At 52.0% G+C, this 25123-nt stretch overlaps 9 protein-coding genes across 9 annotated transcripts; 6 read left to right on the top strand and 3 right to left on the bottom strand.

Moving 5' to 3' along the window:
- Positions 1-748: 748 nt before the first annotated feature.
- V2A60_008796 (tRNA (adenine(58)-N(1))-methyltransferase non-catalytic subunit TRM6) lies at positions 749-1502 on the top strand (the record flags this gene model as incomplete). Its single annotated transcript, XM_083260068.1, has 2 exons — positions 749-808; positions 873-1502. 2 exons carry the CDS (start codon positions 749-751, stop codon positions 1500-1502), a joined length of 690 nt encoding a protein of 229 aa, XP_083116194.1.
- Positions 1503-1640: 138 nt separating this feature from the next.
- On the top strand, positions 1641-2583 carry V2A60_008795 (uncharacterized protein; the record flags this gene model as incomplete). The annotated part of the gene is made up of 2 exons (XM_083260067.1): positions 1641-2243; positions 2281-2583. The coding sequence occupies 2 exons, from the start codon at positions 1641-1643 to the stop codon at positions 2581-2583; spliced, it is 906 nt and encodes a 301-aa protein (XP_083116193.1).
- A 220-nt stretch (positions 2584-2803) lies between these two features.
- Positions 2804-3565, bottom strand: V2A60_008794 (actin-related protein 2/3 complex subunit 3; the record flags this gene model as incomplete). The annotated part of the gene is made up of 4 exons (XM_083260066.1): positions 2804-2980; positions 3124-3222; positions 3274-3450; positions 3560-3565. The coding sequence occupies 4 exons, from the start codon at positions 3563-3565 to the stop codon at positions 2804-2806; spliced, it is 459 nt and encodes a 152-aa protein (XP_083116192.1).
- Positions 3566-4593: 1028 nt separating this feature from the next.
- V2A60_008793 (uncharacterized protein) lies at positions 4594-4984 on the top strand (the record flags this gene model as incomplete). The annotated part of the gene is made up of 2 exons (XM_083260065.1): positions 4594-4605; positions 4730-4984. The coding sequence occupies 2 exons, from the start codon at positions 4594-4596 to the stop codon at positions 4982-4984; spliced, it is 267 nt and encodes an 88-aa protein (XP_083116191.1).
- Positions 4985-7607: 2623 nt separating this feature from the next.
- Positions 7608-10403, bottom strand: V2A60_008792 (glycoside hydrolase superfamily; the record flags this gene model as incomplete). The annotated part of the gene is made up of 4 exons (XM_083260064.1): positions 7608-9235; positions 9292-9518; positions 9591-10106; positions 10162-10403. The coding sequence occupies 4 exons, from the start codon at positions 10401-10403 to the stop codon at positions 7608-7610; spliced, it is 2613 nt and encodes an 870-aa protein (XP_083116190.1).
- A 679-nt stretch (positions 10404-11082) lies between these two features.
- Positions 11083-12345, top strand: V2A60_008791 (uncharacterized protein; the record flags this gene model as incomplete). The annotated part of the gene is made up of 2 exons (XM_083260063.1): positions 11083-11363; positions 11427-12345. 2 exons carry the CDS (start codon positions 11083-11085, stop codon positions 12343-12345), a joined length of 1200 nt encoding a protein of 399 aa, XP_083116189.1.
- A 445-nt stretch (positions 12346-12790) lies between these two features.
- V2A60_008790 (general substrate transporter) lies at positions 12791-14371 on the bottom strand (the record flags this gene model as incomplete). Its single annotated transcript, XM_083260062.1, has 1 exon — positions 12791-14371. The coding sequence occupies one exon, from the start codon at positions 14369-14371 to the stop codon at positions 12791-12793; it is 1581 nt and encodes a 526-aa protein (XP_083116188.1).
- A 1088-nt stretch (positions 14372-15459) lies between these two features.
- V2A60_008789 (major facilitator superfamily domain-containing protein) lies at positions 15460-17010 on the top strand (the record flags this gene model as incomplete). The annotated part of the gene is made up of 1 exon (XM_083260061.1): positions 15460-17010. One exon carries the CDS (start codon positions 15460-15462, stop codon positions 17008-17010), a length of 1551 nt encoding a protein of 516 aa, XP_083116187.1.
- Positions 17011-19143: 2133 nt separating this feature from the next.
- Positions 19144-19979, top strand: V2A60_008788 (uncharacterized protein; the record flags this gene model as incomplete). The annotated part of the gene is given in 3 exon segments (XM_083260060.1): positions 19144-19147; positions 19328-19890; positions 19902-19979. The coding sequence occupies 3 exon segments, from the start codon at positions 19144-19146 to the stop codon at positions 19977-19979; spliced, it is 645 nt and encodes a 214-aa protein (XP_083116186.1).
- Between the last annotated feature and the right edge of the window lie 5144 nt (positions 19980-25123).

Here is a 25123-nt window from a genome sequence, read left to right as displayed (position 1 = left end):
CAGCACCTTTCGCTCTACACTCGACCAATTTTTTAGCCAGATTCAGTTTGCGTGAACCAGAACTGCATCTATAGATATAGAGTTCTTGTGTCAACAGATGCTGTGCATCCCATGGTTGCTCTCTGGCAAAGGATATGTCAATTAAAGCCGCCAAACGACCTCTGTATCTGGTCACTGGTGGGAAGCCCTATCAGACAGAAGAAACATTATTTTCGCTCCAACATGGTGTACTTAGTATTGCAGATGCTCCGGTTAGCTATCAAGGCATCGGCGCCTGGCCTGTCAGCACAACAGATGGCCACTTCGTGCTCGGCCCAGACAGCATGGAGCCGGGGAGCGCTGTGGTGGTACTCCATGGCGGAACCACACCATTTGTGCTTCACCAAAGAAGAGAACGGAGCGAACATGGCTGGACCCTGATCGGAGAATGCTATGTGCACGGCATGTTGTTGAATGGCGAAGGTTTGGCATGACAGGCGCGGTAGAAGAGACGCTTATGATTCATGAAGCGCTGATCTAGTGGCAATATTCACGAAATCAAGAACGAGAACTCATCAAAAATCTAAATTCAACCCCACAGTTTATATGCCACAATTCATCATATCAGGGAATATCTCGATCGGCACAGTGAAGTCGTCGTGCCGACTTACATGCTGAACTGCAAGGTGGGGCCGACAAAATACAAGACGGGAAACTTTTTCTGCGAGAGCGTTCGAGCATCACATCGGCGCGACACCACACAAACGTCATGCCCCGGAATACGGTACAGCCCAATGCCTGGGTAGCACTGAAGCTTCCTAATGGCAATGTAAAATCTTACAAATAACGCCCAACACGTAAGATACCACATCACACATCGACACACTGACCAGTGGCAAGTGTTGGCCGCTAACCAGCTGTTTGACAGAACCGTGAGCTTGGGAAAATACGGCCCCTTTCCTAGCAACCTGCTTCTCGACCGCCCGTACCACCTCACCTACGAAGTCCAAGATAAGCGCGAACCCGAAACATTCTCGCGACTGCGCGTCGTGCCCGGCACGGAGCTCAACGCCGATGCGCTCATCGACACGACGGTAGAAGACGAGGCGGCGAACGCTACGCCCGAGGCGGAGCCTGCCGCCGAAAATAGTAATGAGGTGAATGAAGCCATGATTGCGGCGGCTGTGGGCGAAGAGCTCGCCCTTGCCGATGTGGAGGAGATTGCCGAGGGCAGCACCGAAAGCGTCGTCACGCGCAAGACGTTTGACGAGCGGGCGCGCCAAACGCTGACAACGGAGGAGATTGAGGAGCTCAAACGAAAAGGTGCGGGCGCGGGCAGGGAGATTGTCGCCAAGTTGCTGGTGCGTCACACGGCAATTGACCAAAAGACTGCCTACTCGCTGGCAAAATACAAGCTACTCAAGGAGAAGAAATATGTGCGCCGCTTTACGGTTTTGCCGCTGGACGTGTCCATGCTGGCGCAGTGGATGCTCGAGGACAAGGACGCCAGCAAGATTCTATAAATGCGGCAAGAACTGCTGGCACTGGTCGGGTGCTGGGCCGACGTGCACTTTGGCGGTGTGCCTGTCGAGGGCGCAACGACGCCTCACGGGGGCAGATGGCTAGCAGTCGACGATACCGGCGGTCTATTAGTCGCCGCCATGGCTGAGAGAATGGGCATTCTTTACCGTGATGAAAATGAAGAGGATCTGCAGGAGGACGACACGGAGCCGGCGCCTGCGCAAGATGCTGCCACAGAAGATGCCAACGGCGCCGACGACGCCGTCTCGACGACGCGCCCGCCGCCACGCAAAAGGCCGTACAAGGACGACCTTGCGCCGCACTACGCGCTCAGCAACTCCATCACCGTCGTGCACGCCAACTCGCAGCCGAACCTGTCGCTGCTGCGCTACTTTGGCTTCGACGCCAGCGACCCGAACCCGCAAGAACCCTACCACCCGCTCGCCACGCACCTGCTGCCCGTCAGCTGGCTGCAGGTGCTGTTGCCGGACGACGACCCCGCGTACGCTGACCGTCCCGCCGACGTGCCCATCGAGGAGCTCGCCACTTGGAAGACGAACCGCCGCGGCAACTACCACCGCAAGCGCCGCCGGTGGGCGCGCACCCGGCAGATAGTTGACGGCACCCGCGCGGGCGGCTTCGCGGGGCTCGCTGTCGCCAGTACCATGGACCCCGTGTCCGTCTTGCGCAGCGCGCTGCCGCTGCTCGCTGGCGGGAGTCCCGTCGCCATCTACTCGCCCACGGTGGAGCCCCTCGCCCACGGTGGAGCTCCTCGCCCAGCTGGCCGACTGCTTTAGCATCGGGCGTCGCGCCGCGTGGGTCACGAGCCCGCCGCCCGCCGCTGAGGGCAAGTCGCTCGCGGAACTCGAGTCGTGGGACGGCTCCGCAGAGTTTCCTATGAATCCGACGCTCATGGTCGGTGTGTCGGTACAGACGAGCAGGGCCAAGCGTTTGCAGGTGTTGCCGGGCAGGACGCATCCATTGATGATGGGCAAGGGTGGTGCGGAAGGGTACCTGTTTACGGGGTGGAGGGCGATTCCGGCAGAGGGAAGAATATCGGCGCGCGGCAAGTTTACAAAGTGAAGGATGTAGGCTTTGGCATGGTCGAAATACCCTTGGATTGTAACGACGTATCATGTAAATGAACATTGGCATTGGCATTGTCATTTAAATTTGCAGCCTTATATGGGCAAGTCCCAAGTATTGAGTAAACCCAGCCTCGTGCTCTTGAAGAAATGTGTTCGCTATATTGACGTTATAAAGCAGTATAGTCTATGTTTGCCCCCATTTCGGCCAGTCACGTTTATAGCGCCTTGCCCATGAACTTTCTCTTTGTAAAGCTCAACCACCACTTGCTAGGCTTGGCTTCGTCTTCCTCGTAGACACGTGCATGTATGCGAATGGCAAGCTCCTGGCGGATCTGGGCCATGTACTGGCGGAGCTGCTCGGCGTCCTGTCGATCGCGAGGCGGTTCGTACATCTAGCGAACCATAATGTTAGCCCGATCCCGCATCGAAAAGAGAAACAAAACAATGTCAATCTTCACGCGCAAGCATACCTGGTTCAACGGCCACGCCGGATCGCCCGGCAGCGCAAAGTGCATTCCAGCGCCAGGTTCATCACCTCCTTTTGCGCATCGCGCACCGTGGCGTTGGGCTTGATCTTGGTCAGGCAGTCGCTGAGGAACCAGATGCCGTAGATTAGCAGGCGGTCTGCCGGGCCCTAAATCTCGAAATTGCGGAAGAAAGTGTTAGCGCGGAAGAGCGAGATGACCTCATCGAGGATGTCGTAGCTCTCCGAGTCAGGGTCGGGCGACTCGGACGCGGCCAGCGGCGGGCTGGGCAGCGGCAGCGTGTAGGCCGGGCCGCGGACCTTGGTGCGTAGTGGGAGGAGGGGGAAGTTGCCGATGAGGCGCGGGTCGGGCTCCGAGTTGAAGACGGAGTTGTAGGCCTAAAGACGTCAGTCAGCACGTGCGGGCGGGGAGAAGGTGTGCATTGCGGTGGTATAGTCGGTATGGCGAGAGAGAAAGGGAATGGAGCGTATGAGAAGGGTCGCATACAGGCATTTTGATGGACTCTGGAGCAGCGCTACGACAGAGGAGGTTTCTGGGTTTCTGCTAGACGAGCTGCTTCACCAAGCTGTGATGGCGTATGCAGCTTCATCATGGCGGGGCTGTCGCTCGAAGCCCGTCAACGAGTGTGGGGCAGAGCAAAGAGTGGCTGTGCATTAGGAGCTGTGGCTGAAGCTGTGGCTAGCTTTTACGGCAGTGCAACACCAGACGGGTGCCTCGCTCGGGCATATTTTAACGATGCAGGTACCAAGCAAGGCACGGCGGGGGTTTCAAAGTTTACAAAAAACGATAAGAAAAAAGAAAAGCAAAAAACATGTCACAATGTTTCAAAGCAGGTTCTTTTCACTGTTGATTTGAAAGCATGACTCTTTCAGCGACCGTGCCTGCGGTCTGACATCTGGAGCAGCTCGATGCCGTGATATGTGCGGCGCGGGCGGAGACATAGATGGACGGGCGATCATGTGATCGGTATTGCGTATAATAGCCCACGGAAGCCTGCCGGGAAGTGATGTAGAAGAAATGGCAATTTTTTACGAATATTTTGGTTAAATCAATGTCATGTAAATTCCCTTTTCCGCGTGTTGAAAAGACTGTCATTGCCCGCGCAACGGGCTCTAGATGTCACATCGTCATGGACCAAAACCCAAGTCTCGCGACTTAATCCCAGGACATCGTATTGCCTTTTGTCGGGGAATCTCGCTGTTCGGCATCTCGCCCAGACTTTGGCATTGTTCAAGTTTGTTACGGCAACGACAGTCGGAGCCGCTATAGCTCCGCAGCGGGGTAGCTGCTTGGCTTTTGACTTGCGGCCTCGTAAAAAGTAGACAAAAACGACCGCTTTTAGGTGGCGACCGGACTCGGGGCTTAACGCCGCCATGACCTAGGTAGCTCACTCGTCGCAGCTCCCAATCTGTTTTTAAGTCTTCATCTCCGGCCATTGCGATTCAATCGTCCTCTTCGACTCTTTCTCATATACATCTAAGATTCTACACTCGACACCGTTGACTCTATCAGAGAACATTATGGCGTCTACCGTAGGCAAGGCAAGTCGGCCCTGCCCCTCATTGTGCACGAATTACCCCTCCATTGGCGGCGGCTCGGCGCCCATGACGATGCCGTTCATACAAGCTGCGAAAACTGACCAAAGCGACAACACAGACAATCACCTGCAAGGCTGCGGTCGCGTGGGAATTCGGCAAGGACCTTACCCTTGAGGACATCGAGGTCGCTCCCCCCAAGGCACACGAGGTCCGCGCTCAGATTCACTACACTGGTGTTTGCCATACAGGTACGGGCGCCGTCCGACGCAGCGCGCCACGAGAAAGAAGCTCACTCTGGGAAAAATACAGACTGGCCATCCGGCCAGGTCAACCCCGAGTCGCGACCGAGTATGACGCTGGCATGACCGTCTAAAAAGATGACACAGGGGAAGTTTGTCGGTAGAGTATGCGTGAGAGTAGGAATTCTAGAATAGAGACAAGACCGAAATTGTGTAGATTCACTCCGTCGATGGATTTCTGCATCTGCGATAGTATGGAGCCACCCGGAGCGTCCTCAGCCGGGCAACTGCTTCGCGTCAATGCTCTTGTGCATACTGCTCATTGACATGCGTGTAACAGACTGCTTTTGATGACTGACTAGAGTTTATTTTATTACATTTCAAGGTTGATATTTTATTATTCGCTCCGAAATTACCAGCAGGCATTCACGATGGAGGAAGTAGCCGATAACTTGGGGTAAAATATGGGTACAGTATAGACCCACTGCAGGCCAACAGCATTGACTCCGCGATTGACTCGCACTGACACTGCTGTGCACTTAAACCCAGCAACATCAAAAACGCGACGGCCATCAATGCCACGCCCTTGATACCACCTCTTGCGAAAAGCCGGCGTCGGTCACCATGGAGGAGGCGCAAAGTGCTCCGCCGTCAACTTCCTCTATGCGCCGGCAAGCCCTCAACGTAACTAACACTTGGCCGATCTCTCGGAGAAATAATTGTTGCTAACTGCGCGCTTGGCAGGCTTGTGACGCTTGCCGTCAGCGCAAGACTAAATGTGACGAGGCTAAGCCAGCGTGCAAACGCTGTGCGAGGCTCTCAATACATTGCCGATACGATGACACGATTGGATCGAGGTAAGTACAATCAGCGTGCTGCCCTTGCCTTGTGGGTGCACTCGACTGACGCTCTTCATGTAGCAAAACGATCCTGGCCGTCGAGCTCCGCGATACGCTGAGAAACATGAGCGAGAAGCTCGATTCGCTTGCGAGGGAGCAGATAGAACAGCGGTGCTTGCTATCTAGAGCCGTGTATGACACGCGTACGCGTGAACATGCTGCAGCTAGCCCCTCGTTTACTTTGCCGTCTGCCCCCTCTGGTTCGCCTCTTGATGCTCCCATCTCTATTTTCTCGGCACATTATCCAGCTCTTGACACAGAGCGTATTCATGACGAGCTATCCCTGACACAACGACACTCTACCGCTCCACAGCACCTGTTACTGTGGCCATGCTCGCCACTTAAGCTGGGCCAGGAGGAGCTGCAGTACCCCATGGACGTGGAGATCAAGCAGGCAAAACTGCCTTTCATGACCCATCCTCCCCGATTCTTACAGTGCTCATCGATGAGCCCATCATCATGGATTGCTATGCTATCTCTTGGTCAGCTAACGGCGCTGACGGAAGCATATTTCTCACATTTTCACCCCATCTGTCTTGTCCTTGATGAGGCATGTTTTCACTCGACTTATTTATCAAATGCTGTCAAGAATGGTTTCTCAGAAGGTATTGATAGCTGCATCGTCCTTTTGGTCTGCGCTTTAGGCGCAGTTGCTGCTCATTATAACAGCAAAGGGGAGTGGGCGCGGGAGGATCCAGCAGAAGTGGGATTGGGATTCCTGAACCTTGCATTGGACATTTTTCGACACGCTGGAGGTGCCGACTGGGACAGTGTTCAATGCTTGCTTCTCATGGGGCTCTTTTACTCGAGCAACTTGAGAGTCTACGATGCGTGGCAGTCTATCCACAAAGCATGCTCCATCATGCTGATCCTTGTACCCTTGCAGACTCAACTCGAGCCGCATCAGTGCGAGCTGTTTTGGATCGGCTATCTGCACGAAAGTCAAATACTCGCCGAATTTGATTTCCCTGCTAGTGGGCTTGGGAAACTCGAGGGTGCAATACCTTTGCCCCTCAAGTCAAGCGCAAGCCGGGACCCTCAGCATGCTCAGTATTCCTTCTTTTTTCTGAGCCTCATCACCATGCGGCTGCTACTTAACCGGACCATCTATCACCTATATAGCAGAGAAAGGAACCAAGATAACCTAGCGTCAGATGCTGCACCTGCAGCTCTCAAATTCAGTTCTGCTTCCAGGTCCCTGATACAAGAATTGGATCGACAGCTTGAGGAGTGGCGGAGCTGCCTGCCTACCGATTTCAAGTTCGAATCGTTTGAAAACACGCCAGAATACACCTTCACTTTCGGAGACATGCAGTCATGGTCAAAGATGGACAGATTACGAGGTTGTCTCATGGCCCGCTATTTCTCTGCAAAGTCCATTATACACCGCCCATACCTGTATCGGATCCTTCACAGAGAAGATCATCACCTATCCACAGACGCTGCGGATGATGAGCGGGGAGCTATAATTGCTCTGCGTGCGGCACGTTTGTCAACGGTGTGTAGCGGCATTTTACATCAGCCGCTGCCATTACTTCTACACCCTATTAATTCGTGGCGAAGGTGTGTCTCTTTTGGTATCTACAGATTGCACATGATGCTGATCAATTAAAGCCTTTTTGTCCTTGAGATTCAGCTCATATTCGCCTCCAGACTGGGCCGCTTGGTGGCTGCTTTACCCCAGGATTGGGACCAGATTCGGCTTAGGGAACAACAGATTGTCAGCTCGCAAACTCACAAGTCAGGCACCGTTACTCGAGACCATACGATGATCCAGGCTATTCATGATTCCATATACGAAAGGGCTAGCATATGACGAACAAAAAGGTTGCTGATCTTTCACTCGCCGTCCTTCGCCTCAATGTACCCAAGATAAAGTCTTCTCCCCCGTGCGGACAGACGCCACGGTACCAGCATGCCGCGAATCCCGCGCTGCAGTCAAGTGGAATGTTGCGCCTCCCTCAATGATCCATTGTGAGATGGCATCATCCCAATACGAGAAGCTGACTTTGTCAAGCGTGGCTTCGGCCGTGACTGTTTCGCCCGCCTTGACCAGAACCTTGGCCCAACCCTTGAGCTCCCTTGGTGGACGACCGAGACGGGGGCTCTCCTGGCTGACGTATAGCTGCACAATCTCCTTACCGTCCACAGAGCCTGTGTTTGTGACGTCGACGTAGACCTGAATCTCATCGTCGAGCGAGCCGAACTCTGTGCTGCCGAGGCGCACATTCGAGTACTCAAAAGTGGTGTAGGACAGGCCTGCCCCAAAAGGGAACAGAGGCTCGATCTTGCGATGGTCGAAGAAGCGGTATCCGGCATAAATACCCTCTCCATAACGGACAACGTCGTTCTCGCCGGGATAGTTGTCAAATGACGCAGTATCCTCCAAGCGCCTGGGGAAGGTAATTGGCAGCTTACCGCAAGGGTTGACGGCACCTAGCAAGACATCTGCTATGCAATTACCTTGTTCCTGACCCTGGTACCAAGCCTGAATGATGGCGGGCACCTCATCCAACCAAGGCATGGCAACGGGGCTGCCGGTCTGGTTGACGACGATGACATTGTTGTTTTGGCTAGCTTTCGCAACAGCAGCGATTAGATCATCCGAACGGCCAGGGAGGTTCATGGATTCCATGTCGCTGGTCTCAGTCTCCCATTCAGAGTCTTTTCCAACAACGAGAATGGTAACGTCAGACGAACGTGCGAGCTCGACAGCCTCGTTAAAGAAGGCATCGAGATCCCCCTGGTTCTCAAGAAAGCCGATGCGCCCTCCATCTTGGATCTCCTCACGTTCTAGCTCGCCACTCAGGTAGTCCATCTCATACGGCTTGGGCTCGCGACTGAGTGACTCAAGCAGCAGCTCATAGGACCTACCGGCCTCCATGTACACGTCCACACGCTCTTCTGGTGAGCCATAGCTCATAAACAGGGACGATTTGGGAGACCAGCAATGGCGCTCTATGACGATTAGGGGTTTTCCGTCGAGAATAAGCTTGCCAGGTCCGCAACTTGAAAGAGAAAACTGGTGAATACCGGTAGTCTTGGGAATAATGGTGGTGCGTCCGCGGTAGCAGTAGCGCTCACCGCAAGTCAGCTCAGGGGGAAGACCGTCGTAGCACACGAGGTTGGAGCTAGGCCTGTTCTCGACCATGAAGGGCTCACCCTCAAATGTCAGATTACGCCAGAGCGATAGTTGAAAACCACTCCCTCCTGTTCCGGGGTTTTTCATGACGTCCTTGTCTAGAAGAGGCAGGTAGCGGTGGGCAGGGACGCCAGCATGGGTCGAGACCCGGGCATCAGGCCATTTCTTCGCTATCTCGTCTTTGATGGAGTCGTATGGAGTTGTTTGATAGTGAGGGACGAGGTTGGAGCTGCCACCTCCCGAGGCGACGGATCGGGCGGCGTTGGGACCGATGATAGCAATCTTCTTGCCCCCGAGGTCCTTGAGGGGAAGGGTCTCAGCTTCATTTTTAAGTAGGACGATTCCTAGGATCTGTCAATAACGTGGCTCAACTGCATGGAACCAGATGGGAATGAAATACCTTCAGCACCTGCTTGCCTGAGAAGAGCGCGATGCTCGGGCAAATCGGAAGCCTTCTCTTGACCTTCCTTCCAATTGTCGTACTTGTGCTTGCCAGTCTTGTGGATGAGCTCTAGGATACGAGTTGCGGACTCATCGATGTACTTGACGTCGATCAAACCTTGCGCATGTGCGTCGAGGAGGTGCTTGCCCCGTCTTCGAACAGGGCCGGGCATCTCCAGGTCGAGTCTGTGCATGCTATAAGTCAGTAATGGTGCTTCGTAACATCGATATGCAGTTTTCTCCTGTAATGAAACGTACCCTGCTTTGACGGAGGGAACGACGCTGTTGGTTCCGAACCAATCGCTGACAGCGACGCCGTCCCACTTCCACTCATTACGCAGAACATGTTGAAGAAGAAACTCGTTTGCGGACGAAAATGTCCCATTGACCTTATTATACGCCGTCATGAGCGTCCATGGGTTACTATCTCGGATAGCAATCTGGAAAGGTTGCAGGTGAATCTCACGGAGTGCCCGAGGGGGGATGCGAGCATCGACGAAGAAGCGGCGCGTCTCTTGGTCGTTTGCGGCATAGTGCTTTATACAGGCGCCGATGCCATGAGCCTGGATGGAATTGATAAAGGTGCTGGCGAGCTTTCCGGTGAGGAAGGGGTCTTCACTGTAGGACTCGAAGTTGCGGCCACCGAGAGGCGTTCGGGGAATGCAGACGGTCGGGCCGAGAATCACATCCACTTCCTTGCTCTTTGCCTCTGTGATGATGATGTCGCAAAGACTTTGGAGAAGTTGAAGATCCCACGTGGCAGCGAGAGAGACACTGTTTCGTTGTGAGAAGATTGGTCCTAGGATGAGGGTTGAAGGGCTGTTCTTACCCAGTTGGCAATGACGCGGCGCTGATGCCGTCGACGAATGTGCCGCCGCGAACGCCTACAGGTCCATCCGAGGTCTTGATTCTGGAAATACCAAGCCGCTTGATGGGATTGGTGCGCCACATGTCCTGACCGGTCAGCAGGAGAACCTTTTCCTCCAGTGTCATCTGTGCCAGCTTCTCACGAGCCCATTCCTGCGCATCGTGTCTGGCTGCGCCGTTGATGGGTGTGTTTCTGACTCTCATGTTGCCTCAATGTGACGATAGATGACAGGGATTTGTTCATGAACAGCTAATGATACCCAAGGAACAACAGCAGGGCTGGGAACCCTTAAGTACCCTACTGATTACATCATTGCGTGTTTGGAACACCAACGTGTGACCACTGCACACGCGGATACATTGACAGTTGAACAGTGCTTGCTCTCCACGATGATTGTTCTCCAGTTGTGGAGGCTCCAAGCAACTCCCCCATCTCGTCCTCAAGATATGTACCCCGGAAGAAGTGGATTAGTGCGGACACGCTCCGTTTCTCCCCGCAAGAATAACTGACTCGCGGTAGCGACGTATCGGGGCCAGGGTAAGCTTGATATCTGGCTGATCTACGACATAATGCGGCATTTCTGCAAAAGAAAAAAAAAAGAAAAGAAAAAGAATCACTGGATCACCTGTCGTATATCAAATCCAAGGTGAATAGGACACAAACCAACTGCTCGGAAAATAGAACAACGGGTGGAGATGCTCGACAGAGACATTTAAGGTTAAGCGACTCATCATGACCAAGACCCGCAACTAGGAGGAAGGTAAAATTTAATTTTCCTTGCCATTTAGAGTAATCCGTGGGATAAAAGGCGAGCGCTGCCATCAACAAGAAGAGAATTGAGTCATAACACTCTAGTTGACTCATTCAATACAACTCTGCTCCATGCATCTTGCCAAGTTCTACCTCGCCCTGTCAACGGCGACTGTCATTCATGGCGCAGCCACAAGAGTTGACGACAAGACTGGCTTCTCATGGGACCCTGAAAATCTTAAAGTGGCTGCGGTTCGCTACCCTCCCGCGAAATTTGCCTACCCAATCGGTCACAACCGGACCTGGGTGAATCTTGACTTGAATGCCACCATTGACAGGGCGGTCGATTTCATCAACGCAGCCGGTGCCGAGGGGGTCAAGATGATGGGGTTCCCAGAGCTATACTTTCCTGGGTAGGTCTCCATTCTCACAAAATGAGTAGTGAAAGAAAATGGAATACCAAGCTAACATGCAAGGACGTTCAGCTTTCCTGTCGCGCTAAACTACAATTTTACGCCTCCCGACTTTGCGCAGTACGCCAGCCAGGCCATGGTGCACGACGGGCCCGAGTGGAAAAGGCTCGCAGCAGCCTTTGCGGCCAACAAAATGTACGCCGTCGTCAGCTTCGCCGAGCACGCCCCTGCCGACGACGCGTTATACATGGGACAGTATCTCATCGGGCCCGACGGCGCCACGATCCACAAGCACCGCAAGCTGCGTCCGTCGGGCGCGGAGCGGAATCTCTTCTCCGACGGCGACATATCGTCGATCCGGGCCGTCAAGCTGCCCTTTGGCACCGTCACGTTTCTGAGCTGCTGGGAGAATCTGTGGCCGACGATGCGCTTCACGGCCGCCTCGCAGCCGGCGCACCTGCACATTGCGAGCTTTCCGTTTTGCGCCGACTCGGTGCCGGGAAGGACCGAGTGGTGGGAGCACTGCGAGGGGTTTCGCGCCGTGGTCCAGACCTACACGCAGGAGGCGGGCGTGGCGGCTATTTTTGCGGCCGTGGGCAAGGCGTCTATTTACGACGTGCGTGGCGGGTTTGTGCCGGAGAGCGGAAATAGTACAGACGAGACGAATGAGGAGTCGTTTGAGCGGATACCGTATATAACTGCGGTTCTGGACACCACGTCGTGGGTTGAGCCGGCTTTTGACGTCGATGCGCAGCACAGCTACAGCGCCCTTGTGCAGATTCTGTCGGGGCTTGCCCCGGGGGTCCCTCGCCAATGGGGCACGTATTTTAATCACTACGTCAGCAGAATTGCTGATCTTGGCAAGTACTATGTATTTACTCATGCTGCGGGGAGTGCGTTGGCAAATGCCTCTAGCTTCCCGTCTCTCTATCAGGAGTATGGCCAGACGAGTGAGCTTGTGGACCAGAAGCAATATTCCTGAGCAGGAAAGAAGTCAATTTAGGTAAACATATATATACCTGAGAAGTAATCAAAGTCCTCTTATTGATTTGACTATTGCCTTTATACTACTGTATCGATTAGAATGAGGGGTTGTTGACAGCAATTGAAGGTATGAGGGCCATGTGGAAAATAGAGAGGTATTCGGTACGACGAGAGAATGTAAAGATGACGGAGGGAATTAACAACTGGATGATATCATCATAGTATCATAGAAAGTGTGGTTTTATGGTTATTTGGTTCACACAAAGTAGTAAATCCCTGTTTTTTGACGTCTTGGACTAATCCACGACGTCGCAAGGTCATGGCGCTTTGAGAGGTAGTCGGCCGTTGTGCAGAGGCACATTAATTCGACAAGAACATTTTTGTAGGAAGATGTACAAATTTCATTAGACGAATTAGCTCAACTGTGTGCTATTGAAGTAGTATCAGACATTATGCCCGGGGGGCTTGGCACGCTCAACGTGCACCTCTGTCCGCTCAGGCATTTTTTTCTCGCAAGCATCCTCGCCGTCTGCGAACCTCTCACCCGGTAAACCATCCCCAAAGGCTTCCTGAATCTTCTCCAGTGTGTAGCCCTTTGTTTCTACGTAGAGAAAGTAGAAGACGCAAATCTCCACCAGCAACCAACCAACGTAGACTAGGTAGTACTTCCATCCCAGCGAGTCCATGCCAATGGGGTTCACAAACTGGTTGAAGAAGGAAGCCGCTTTGGTAGCAAATACGAGGATGCTGAGACCCATAGCACGCATGTGGTATGGCAGAATCTCGGTTGGGTAGAGAAACAACAAGGGGTTGAGGCAGACGTTGAAGGAGGTATAATAAATGAAGATGAAAGCGAGGGCCGACTTGCTAGCTGCTGTAGAGCCGTCCTCGTTGTATACGGCAATGCTGGCGGTCAGGGCAGAAAAGGTGAGAAACATGGCAATGCCGCCGCCAATGAACATTTGACGCCGCCCAATTTTGGTCGAGAGCACCGCAGCGCAGATGGAAGTGGCGTAATTGACTGTGCTGACGACACCGTTGAGCATAGTCTGGTCGCGCTGATGGGTGATGCCGACGCTGCTGAGGATCTTGGTCAGGTAGTAGGACACCAGGCCGTTGCCCGACCACTGTCCAAAGACGGCAAGAGTCACGAGAATAGCCAGACGCTTTCTGTTGGCAGTTGATGACACAAAGGCCTTGAGCGTGATGCCTTGAACCTCCTCCTCGGCCATCAAGGCATCGTTCATCTCCCAAAACTCGGCACGCACAAGGTCCGTCACCTCTCCGTCTCCGTGGCGCTGGATCAGGACAGAGAGGGCTTGATCTCTGCGGCCATTGTAAAACAGCCAGCGGGGCGACTCGTCGAGGAACCAGACAAAGATGGCCTGGCAGCACGCAGGTGCAACTTGGAGCAGCGTCGGCAGACGCCATGCCCAGGTGCTGCCCATGCGGTAACTGCCAAATGTGACCCATCCGGCGAGCAGTGCACCCAAGTAAAACGACGTGTTGTACAGCGAGCCAAAGAAGACGCGGTGGCGCGGGTGCGCGAGCTCCGAGATGAGAACGGGGGCCGCAGTCAAGGCGAGCGTGATGCCGAAGCCGACGACGACGCGTCCGCCAATGAAGAGCCCGATGCTGTGGCTGGCGCACTGCATGACGACGCCGACAATCATGATGAAGCTGCCGACGATGATGGATGAACGGCGGCCGTACGCGTCGCTGAGCCAGGACGAGACGGGCGTGGAGAGGATGGCGCCTAGCGGGTAGGAAGCGCTGGTGATGCCGAGGAGGGCGCCGGTCGGACTGCCAAACTGGTCGCGCCAGGCGGACACGCCTTGGAGACCGGTCATGACGGATCCGTCGTAGCCGTTGGTTGCGCAGACGACGAGACAGGCGGGGGCGAGGAGGGCGTAGAAGCGCATCAGAGACGGCGAGAGGGACAAGAAGAGAGACTTGTCGTTGGCGAGGACCTCGGCGCAGGAGAAAGCTGGGCGAGTAGCTAGGATGTCATGGCTGGAGGACATGATATTCTGATAATGATGAGAGCTCGACAGAACAGAAGCACTTGCAGAATGAATGTGGTTCAGCGACGACAACTGGCCAGTTATAGAATATTCGGTGTCTAACAAACAAGCTTCAGAGCTTCTTCGTATCAGCAGCAGGGTGATGCTCTGTCAGTAAAGTCCGGACTTTGACACCTTTTTATCATTCGAGGACTCGGCACCATTTTCCAATTCGCCCAGTTTCCGGGGAACCCATGAACCGGGAAGCCCCTCGTCTTCATTCGTCCCCGAATAAGGGCAAGTCAAGGAGCCAGATTGTCATTCAGAACCAAGCCGTATGACCAGAGGAGGGGGAGTCGTTGCTCAGCTCCATGCCAGCCCCAACATATCCCGATTTGGGGGAAACATGACGATGGGGTGTCCTTCGCCCACGATTTGGTGCGCAAACCAAGGATGGGTTTCCCCAGGCCACCCCACGACTCTACGAGTCATGCTCTGAGGAATTGGAACGAGAGCCGGCCTACAATTAGCAAGACTGGGACAAGTGCGTTGCGGCGAGCTGGCGCGAGATTCGAGAGTAACTTGACCGACCCACTGCGCGCGGAAACACGGATGCTGCCCGCTCATTCTCGGCCCGCAAAGTCGGTCATTGATACCCATGCGCCGTTGCATTGTTCTCAGGGGCGGACTAGGCCCGCGTTTCCCCTTTGCAATTTGCACCTGTTAAAGTGTTGCCTTTTGCGTCAACGTCTTGCTTAGGACGTAATGTCACTGGTCGTATTGTCCAAATGTGCCGGTCTCCGCCTTTGCCTCGTTGAACGAAAACACAGTTCCCATGACTAGAAGACCGTCGTTCTTTGAAGTTACTAAAAATTGATGCCTGCAAAATATAATCATGCCACGGATAGTTATTGTTCTTTTCTCCATACAGCGGGAGGCTCGGCGCCATTAGATTTCTGCAACCCCATGTTATGTGGCAACCACCATGTCCTCTTATAACCCACATGTCACCGAAATCGGGTGGGGGGGCACAATGAATTACTCTTCTTTCGGCGAAAGCAACAACTTGCTACAACTCAACCTGATTCCCCTTGAAAATAGCCTCGCAAATGCTGCCAGAAAAGAACGAATTACCTCGCGCCGAACGCCAAAACGTTGCGTCACGGCTCGGCCTCGAAGTCCTCGGCAACCCAGCCATTCTCACGACCATCCTCCAAACAGCAGCGCTTGACCACCGCCGGTCAGCAGATATTTGCAGCTCCATACCAGAAAGCAAATACCAGTCACCTTTGCAATGGCCGCTGCGAAGGAAGCTCGTCATCCTCATCGGCCCCTACATCGCTGCCGCCCTCGCCGCCTACTCGGCCGGTGCCTATGCGCTGGCCTCGCAGCCGCTGCGGGCGCGGTGGAACGTCACCGAGACGGAGTATGCAGTCGGCATCACCCTGTTCGTCAGCGGCTTTGGCTTCGTGCCCATGGTGCTGGCGCCGGTGAGCGAGGCGTACGGGCGGTACTGGGTGTTTGTGGGCGCCGGGGCCGTCTTCTTGCTCGGCACGCTGGGCTGCGCGCTGACAGCGAGCTACGCGGGCATGCTTGTGTCGAGGTTCGTGACGGGCATGGGCGCGTCGGTGTTTGCGACGCTCACGGGCGGCGTCGTCAGCGATGTGTTTGACCGAGATCATCGGAATACGCCAATGGCACTGTACTCGCTCATGATCATGGTCGGCACGGGCTTGGGACCGCTGGTAAGTGGCTCGATGGTGGATTACCTGGGATGGCGCTGGATCTTTTACTTGCAGATGATTATGATTACGGCAACGTCTGCAGTGATTCTGGTACTGTTCCAGGAGACGCGAGGAAATGTCATTTTAGCCAGGCTGTGTCACCAGCTCAACAAGAAGATGGCAGAGAATGATGAAACATCCCAGCTACGCTTCCATTCCGACGTGGTCCAGGAGAAGCTAGACATTGGTATAATCTACCGCAGTTTCGTCTTTCCACTACGATTGCTTATTTCTGAGCCCGTTGTCCTCTGCTTTTCGCTGTGGGTTTCCTTTGCATGGGCCATCTTGTACATGCAATTCAACAGCATCGGCATTGTATTCCGGAGCGTGTATGACTTTTCCAGCCGCCAAGTCGGCTTAGTCTATGTTGCCGTTGTGGCCGCATCTGTTTTGAGCGCCACCATTGCCATTGCGCAGGATCCCGTGCTACGACGAATATGGCCGCAGAGAAGCACCTCCAACACACCGGAAAGCCGACTTTTATCCACCAGTGTCCAATCAGTGCTTCTTCCAGCCGGGCTGTTTTGGTTCGGATGGACATCTAGGCCAGAGATACACTGGATATTCCCCGTGCTGGCCATTGGCGCATGCACAATGGGCATCTTTAGCATCTACCTCGCCGTCTTCAACTACCTAGCCGACACATACGGGAGATATTCATCGTCGGCTCAGGCAGCGCAGAGCATGTGTCGCAATCTCCTGGCAGGCATATTTCCGCTATTTACGCACGTAATGCTGCGGAATTTAACGTATCATGGCGCGGGGAGTCTTCTAGGCGGGCTTGGACTGGCGTTGACGGCCGTGCCGTGGCTGCTGAGCTTTTTTGGGCCCCAGATCCGGGCCAGAAGTCAGTTTGCAAAGACTGTCATGGAGTAATGAAGACAGCACAGGCAATCACGATTGAACGCAGGCTGGGGTAAAAGGCAATAAATATCAGTGTTGGAAGCATTTTTTCTAGTCCCTACTTGGGTCGCCAAGCTTTTATCACTCTCTGACTTCCATGAATCCCCACAATGTACCTTCAGGCTCCTTTGCTTCGATTCCAGACCCATCAGAGCGCGCTGATATTGGTTTGAATCCGAACCAGAAGGCAGACTTGCAAACAAATAAATCATTTTCAAATATATCCAAATCAAATCAGGATTTTCGCAAATCAAATCAACTCAAATGTGTAAATGTTTTACTTAAATTAAATCAAATTGAACAGCTTGATTTATTTGAATATTTGATTTGATTTGATTTTGATTTTTTGATTTGATTATTTGCGTCCGTTTGCGCCCTAGAGTAGGCTTTAGGACTTGCTATCGAGCCTTCTACGGATAAATGTGCAGTCGTACCCGCTAAGTGGGCCGCCAACAGAGCGCGTATCGCACCCATGTTCTCACTAGTTGCCCCTGGAATACTCTCCCTGCCATCATCCTCCAACTGTAGCAGTGTCGCGCCAGATGGCATTTATCTGTCAGAATCGATACCCGTCAGCGGGATCACGATGATGCTGGCTTAATGCGCCCGCGGTCGCCGCCGCAAGCGCGTTGCACCAACAACTGTTGTCGCCTGGTCTTTGTACGGGGACCAGCGGGAGCCCTGATGTCGGTGGCGTTTATCGCCCAAAACAAAGGAAATGATTGAGGGTTTTACGAGTAGCGCAAACTACTCGGGCTGAATACTGTACAGAGCGCGCCAGGCTTGTACACCTACGCGGCGTTACGTGCGCTTGTTGATCTTCGAATAGTAGGAGTCAGCAATGCGCACGTACATCTTGTAGGATCTACCAAGGAATTTCCCTATCGCCGTCTCTGGATCGGGGGCAAGCCGAACCCGGAGGTCGCCAGGAAATTTCCTACAGTAGAAAAGATGGGTGGGCGACTTCTGGCGCCCACAAGGGCACTCCAGCGTCGCCTGTCCGGGGTGGAATCTCTCGTGGTATTCCGCAAAGTCTCCGTGCTGTGATCGTGCTGTCAGAAGGTAGCCAAGTACGCGTCGGGGCAGGCTGAGTTCCGGGAGTTTCTTCAGCTCAGCGTTAAGGCCGAGCTTCTGATACTCTGTTCTTTCAACCGACGCCCACCAGGCGTCGTAATCGGTTGCAATCTGCTTTTTCGTCTGCCTTTTCCTTATTTGAATATTTGCGAATTTGGATGAAAAGTGTAGGGTAGCTAGCGCAGCTATGCAGGCAGACCTCGCTCAGACAGCCACACTGATCACATTGCTTTTTCCAGCGCGTTCCCAACGCGATGCGTTCTTACACGTAGACGCGCCGTAGAATGTACACCGCTGTAAACCCCTCTTATATTTTCTCCCATCTACTTTAACGGCAAATAATTTGCATTCGCCTTGGGCTTGTCGCCATGTCTCCGGAAGCAAATGCTGATACAAAAACACAGCGCCACTTACACTACGCCACATCGAGCGCCGCTTCGAACGTTTTAGGCAGCTCTTTCGAAATCGACTCGTCAGAGCATAAAGGGGGATACATCTGACGACACGTTGCTCACGGTCGACCACATCGGATATGAAGGTATTGACTGGAATCGCATCCCGGGCTACTTCATAAGCAGGCGTCGTAAACGGCCACGCACAGGCTGGGTTTGGGAGCATGGATTTGATATTGAGAAAGATGAAACTGGTCGCCGGTTTTGGCTATGCAAAGCATGCCACCGAAAGAAGACAGCTACCACGCACATGTACGATGCCGCATCGACGAGCCAAGCGAACGGTCATATGGAACACACCCACCGCATCAACAAAGATGGGCCGATAGCACTGCAAAGAAAGAGACAACGCACTCTGATCGACATGGTTGGCCTGGATTGCCGGCAGCCAAAGGACCAAGCATTGATGAATGCATTCGTGACATCGTTCGAACCCGCTCGATTTCAACAGCTACTGGTTCGTTGGGTGGCATGCGATAATATTCCATTCCACAAGATTAAAAGTCCGTACTTCCGCGACCTTATGGTATACACAAACAGTGCTATTACCGACTCTGGAAGCCTTCCTACCCACAGTACAATGCGTGAGTGGATCATACGATCATTTAATCACCGCAAGGGTGTTGTGACGGAATTACTTGGTCGTTAACTCAGTCGCATCAACATTTCCTTTGACGCATGGTCCTCTCGCAAGTTCACATCCCTCCTTGGCCTCACTGTTCACTTTCTCGACGATAAAGGGAAATTCCGCACATTTCTCCTAGGCCTACCGCGTATTGAAAGCCGACATAGTGGCGAAAACTTGGCCGACCGAGTAAGCGAGATAATTCACGAATATAACATCGAGGGCCGCATTGGGTATTTTGTCACAGACAACGCAGAGAGTAATGACACATGCCTCGACCATTTAGCTGTTGAATTAGGCTTCAATAAGCAGCAGCGGCGTCTGCGGTGCAGTGGCCATATTATCAACCTCGTCGCTCGATCTATTCTGTTCGGAACAGACGCCGATGCGTTCGAAGAAGACTGCCAGGCCGAGAAGGAAATTCAAGACGATGTTAGGCTCTGGAGAACGAAAGGCCCAATAGGTAAACTTCACAACACTATCCACTGGGTACAACGGTCTGGCCAGCGTATTGAGAAGCTCCGAAAGCTGCAGTCTATGGAAAACGTTGCATTAGGCCTGGACGACTACACAACGTACGATGTCGTCACAGATAACGCTACTCGCTGGAATTCGTCGGAAGCCATGATGGAGCGAGGATATCTGCTTTGGAACGCACTAGATTCCCTCATCCAGGCGGAGGTGACGGAGTGGGATCAGTACGTGTGTCGAAGAACGCAGAACGGTGCGAGACCGATGCCAAAGAAGAGTCGGAAAAGGCCCGCAATAGTCGACGACAAGATGTCTGCTGATGACTGGTCTGTGATCGCAGAATATTTGGCTATTTTAAGGCCACTAAAAATAGCAACCAAACGTCTCGAGGGTCGCCCAAAAGAGGGTAAATTTGGAGCAACTTGGGAGGTTCTTCTAACAATGGAGTGGCTTTTGAAGCACCTAGAGGAGTCTAAAGTACGGCATGAGCGAGATGAGAAACCGTATTTACGGATTGGCTGCAACTTAGGTTGGATGAAGCTGGACCAATACTACACTCTCACAGAGGATAGTCCTGCCTACCTCGCAGCCCTTGTGCTGCATCCTGCGTTCCGCTGGTCAACCGTTGAGTCTTAATGGGCGGAGCATCCAGATTGGCTGTCTAGAGGCAAGGCGGCTGTGGAAGAATTATGGCACGAGTATAGGAACCTCTCCGTCGAGCAAGATACGATTCCCGAACAGCCGACAGTGGCAAGGAGATCAACAGAGTTAGACGATTTCATGTCCTCGGTGAGGAAGCTCAGCACGCAGCCGGCACCATCAACTTCTACCAGACGTGACGAGTATGCGGAGTGGGTAGCTACGACCGACCCGGGAGGTTGCCTAGTGGACGACCCTATTCAGTACTGGCTTCTTCGTCGTCGCCAGTACCCGCGGCTGTCAAGGATGGCCATTAACCTATTCTCCGTTCCAGCTATGTCCTCCGAGCCAGAGCGCATTTTTAGTCTAGCAGGGCAGATGGTTACTACGCAGAGAGGACGGCTTAAAGCGGACATTATAGGGCTGCACAGTGTATATCGTCCTGGGAGAAAAGTGAGGTCATCTAAATATCCAAACAAGCCAAATGAGTCATAATAAATCAAATCGACAAGCAGGCAAATCAAATTAAATCAGATTGGAATTTTCTGATTCCAAATTAAATCAAATCCGGAGCCAGATTTGAGTTGATTTATTCATTTGCAAGTCTGATCATAGTTATAAACCAAACCAAAAGTTTATTACGCCCGGTGACTATAAAAGCTAATAGGGCTTACTAGCTAAGTTACTTTATATGTCCGAAAGTGGCGTCTCTGCCTCCTGCAAGCCCATGAGCGGTCATCCTCCTCCTATTTCTGCTCTCGTCCTCGTCTTTTCCCTAGTAGCACGGGTTCTCGTACGGTGCTTGTATTAACTGGCTAGCTTGAAGGCTATTCCTCAAGTGTTTAGCGTCCTATCTACAGTAGCTAAAGTGGCGCCTGTTATCAGCGACACGAGTGTTGTATGCAGCGTTACCACGGAAAGTAGCTGGGGTGAGGGTTATCCTAGTCGTTGTTCAGTCGGCCTGTGGCCATTGTAAATCGTATCGTCGCTTAAACCGCCTTCATGTTTGGCTTCTATTTTGGTCTATCTAACGGAGACTTCCCGCCAAGATAGAACGAAAGATTACCTCTCTGAGTTTCGGTGCACTAGGTCCTGAGCTGGGCCAGCACTGTTCTCTCGTTCCATGGTCGGTTTTCGTACAGCGCCTTCGTGTGTTCACCTGGTAATGCAATATCGATACTTTTCGAGTATTTCCCTACTTTTTATGGGAAGCTTCTTTCTGCTTTCAGTTTTTTCCTCTCAATGTTGAATGTGGTGGAGAGCATCCCTGGAAATTGTCGCTCAGGTGTCGCTCCGTCTCTTGTGGCGTGCTTCGCTTTTCTCTTCGCCATGTTAAGAAGTTCATTATCGCTTTCTGTTGGCATCCAAGTAATTGAAGTAGAGACTCCATTCGCTTCGTGATCTTGTATTGAGTCGTATATGCACCGGATGAATTCTTGTCCTGATTGCTGGCGTGGATTCTGTAACGACTGGACAGCAGCTCTGTTCCTTGTCAATATCGTCACGCGCTTACAACCAGCCGGTATACGTCTAAGCACATAGGCCATCGCCGCTAGCGCTCCTGAGAATGGGCTTTGTTCAGTTCTTGGTCCGAGAGTGAAGAAGAAACTCGACCGTGTCGCCCCGTAAAAACCGTTATGGTTTCTAACATAATAATTCTAGTGGGGTGTATTTTGGCTGCTGCCTAGAGAGCCAGAAATTAGCGACGAGGCCATTGCCTGCCTTGGTCTCATATACTTTCTAAGCGTCGTAGCATAAGTAACGTCAAGGAAGGTGGTGGGAGGAGCTAGTATATAACTATCTAATTAGGTTTGCTAGGTAGGGCCCTTTAAGCGACTGAAGAACGGAGGTCTTTGGGAATACCTTCACTACGTTGAATATAGTATGTCTAAAAGCCTACACGAGGGCGCTAATAGACGTAAATAATTAAATTAAACCAGATTAAATTAGAGGAATAATAGTATAGTATTTTACACTATTTATAGTACTAGTGCTAGTGTTAAGTATAAGGAGGAGGTATTATTATGCCTATACTATTAGGAGGCTCCGCGTTTCTGATTAGCTAACCCGCTTATTATATTATGCCTATTTTAAGTGGTGGAAAAGAACTAATCTCCGCTTCTCCCCGCCTCTCCACCGCCTCTCCACGAACTGAACAGTTGTTTCCACCACGTGGGCGGTTTGTGGCTGATTATAGCGGGCCTTTCCTGCCTTACCGAGCGCATGGATACCAAATAATACACGTGACACACCCACCACTATATTATGATAGACCTCCACACTTCGCCCACGAGGAATACCGAGTAGTGATTGTCGGGCCTTTTTAGCGTTGCATTGGGGTATTTGATAATGCATCAAGTTGCATGCCAAGGCGCCAACTAGAGGCGCTGCAGTGGCAGAGGGGGCGCAGAGCCCTAGCAAGGGGAATTGCGACAACCCCAAGGTAATTCAGATGCCCATTCGTACAGCACAACCTTGCTGTCATCGTCCTTTCTTTCTTTGACAACATTTCTGGTTAAGTGGTTAACTTGAACACCCAGAAATGCAGCAAGGTGCTGTGAGCGAGACAGTAAAAGTTGAATATCGGCATACTTGAATGTCCGCCATTGTCCAAGGGATACTTGAATTTTGGTGGGCGGATTGGGTACTTAGATATACTGTCCACATCCTCAAATATGACTCGTGCTACGCCATGCATTATGTTCTAATGTTCAATTTTAACCCAAGACGAAAAACTCGAGATCAGGGCATTAAGCTGATCAAACGAGGCAACTCATTACTTGAGGCGGGGCTTGAAGTCCACGTGGTTTATATTATATAAATGGATGTAAGTCACTCGAGCCAATGCGCCGTTTGCCATCACTTATTCAATACTTCTTATATCGGTGCCACCGGCACTGTGCCTCGCCTCTGAAATGACTCGCGACTTGTGAGTCGCAGCACTGGCTCCCGGTGTACTCAGAAGCAGAGCACCAAGATATAATGACGTACGTATTCACGAGTGCTAATCACCCTTTTGTCTCTAGCCAGGTAATATTCCCGCGTACTAACTGTGAGTTATTTGCCGAAACTACGTCTGCTGCTTTATAGTCTCGACTCAAGCTTACCGAAAGCTTGGCAACTCAAGCTCACTAAAAGCTGGCAGAAATGAGCCAAGACCGAAGCGAATCAGGCTCTCCAGAAAACTACCTATGCATAGCTCCGTTTAGCTCAGTGGAGGAATTCAGAAAGTTTCATATTATCTGTCTTTTCATGCCTATTCTACCAACTAGTGCCGTCTTGTCTTCATGCAGTGGGGGTCACCACCCAATTGAAATCTCCGTCGTCAGCAGAAGCCGTGAATACTTCATAGTACAGACTAAATGCCCAATAAAAAGTGCGACCTTGTCCATGCCCCTGGTCAGAGCAAACGGCGCTGATGTCCGTTGTTGTGGACTATCTATTCTAATGGGTTTGGTAGTGGGGATACGTACGATAGCCTCAGGTAGGAAGAATAGATGAGAATCCCAAAACTCTGGGCCGCGCTCTCGCCTATCACCGAAAGTGCTAATTTGTAAACCATGCGGGATACCTTGGGCTATCTCCGAATTTGTATTCATCGCCGACTCGGAAGACTGGCCCCCCTCTCTTGCTAGTGTAGGAGCTTTTTTGCACTGATGCTTTCTGCTGACGCAGAATCCTTTGCTTTTTTCTCTCCCGCAATATCTCTTGTCTTATTATATAGTCGTCTATAGCCACCTTAACATATAAACTGGCATACACTAGTTAAGAGGATCTTACTAAGCGGCGTGCCGCAGCTACCCTTGGAGTGGAAGGCCCGTCTCTTCAGTGATCCTTGCTGTCTATGTTTTGACGAAGTGCAGGTTCACCTTAGATGTTCCACTGATTCCAGAAGCCAGTCTCGGAGGCTGGGCTTCCGCTTTTGGAGGCCTATTCATGAAGCGCAAGCCATCTTACAAACACCACCACTATTTATGTTTGTTGACGATCGAGATAGTATACATAAGCCTGAAAACTCTAGACTTTATTATGAAAGACTACAAGCGAGCGGGCTACCTAAGCAGGTAGGCTATCATATCAGACCTTGACGCGCTAGCGCTTTTGGCCATCTAGTAGTCGTAGCCCGCCGGGGGAATGGAAATATCAGGGGTAGTGTGATCCCCTGGTTTAGACTATGCGGGTGGAGCTAAATAGGCTATTCTAGATAAAAGGGGATATTACCCTTAGAACTAATAAAAATAACTTTTTTCACTTAACGTGGTGCATAGCGAGTCGGTCAACATAGCGGGTCGGTCACCTGTCGCGTAGAATATAGGATACTATCAGCGCTACTGGAGAAGATCCTAGTGGACCTGCCATTCTTTGCTCTGATAACGAACAGTAACTACTTGTGCGCTATAGCTGGGACGTCGATTACGTAAAGATTCACCGCGTTGTTCGCGTTATAATCCTAGCTAAAAGTAAGTATTACGTATATTAAGCTACTTTTTTAGGGTATTTAGCTAATTAAGTGATTAAGTTAACTAAATATAAAATTAAAGAGCTTTTGTTAGGAGATAATATACTAACATTCATAAGACACGGACAATGGGTACATATGTAACGTGGATGACCAGATAACCCGAGAATGGTTAGCCTAGCTAGCCCAACCTTGCCAAATTATAGATAGTCAGAAGATCGTCTAGACATGGATTCTTGGCCACTGTGGAAACAACAAATGAGATTTATGCAATATTGGGTAGATAGCCAAGTCTTTTCTGCTAGCATGACTGTGTTGGCATCTTGCAAAACTCATTTCTGAGTATATATGACTCGTATCCACGCC

This window comes from Cordyceps javanica, chromosome 6 (assembly GCF_051103115.1).
Source record: "Cordyceps javanica chromosome 6, complete sequence".
In the NCBI taxonomy this organism is placed as follows: domain Eukaryota; kingdom Fungi; phylum Ascomycota; class Sordariomycetes; order Hypocreales; family Cordycipitaceae; genus Cordyceps; species Cordyceps javanica.
The sequence above is the reverse complement of the archived record's forward strand: the minus strand, read 5'-3'. Positions and strand labels throughout refer to the sequence as shown.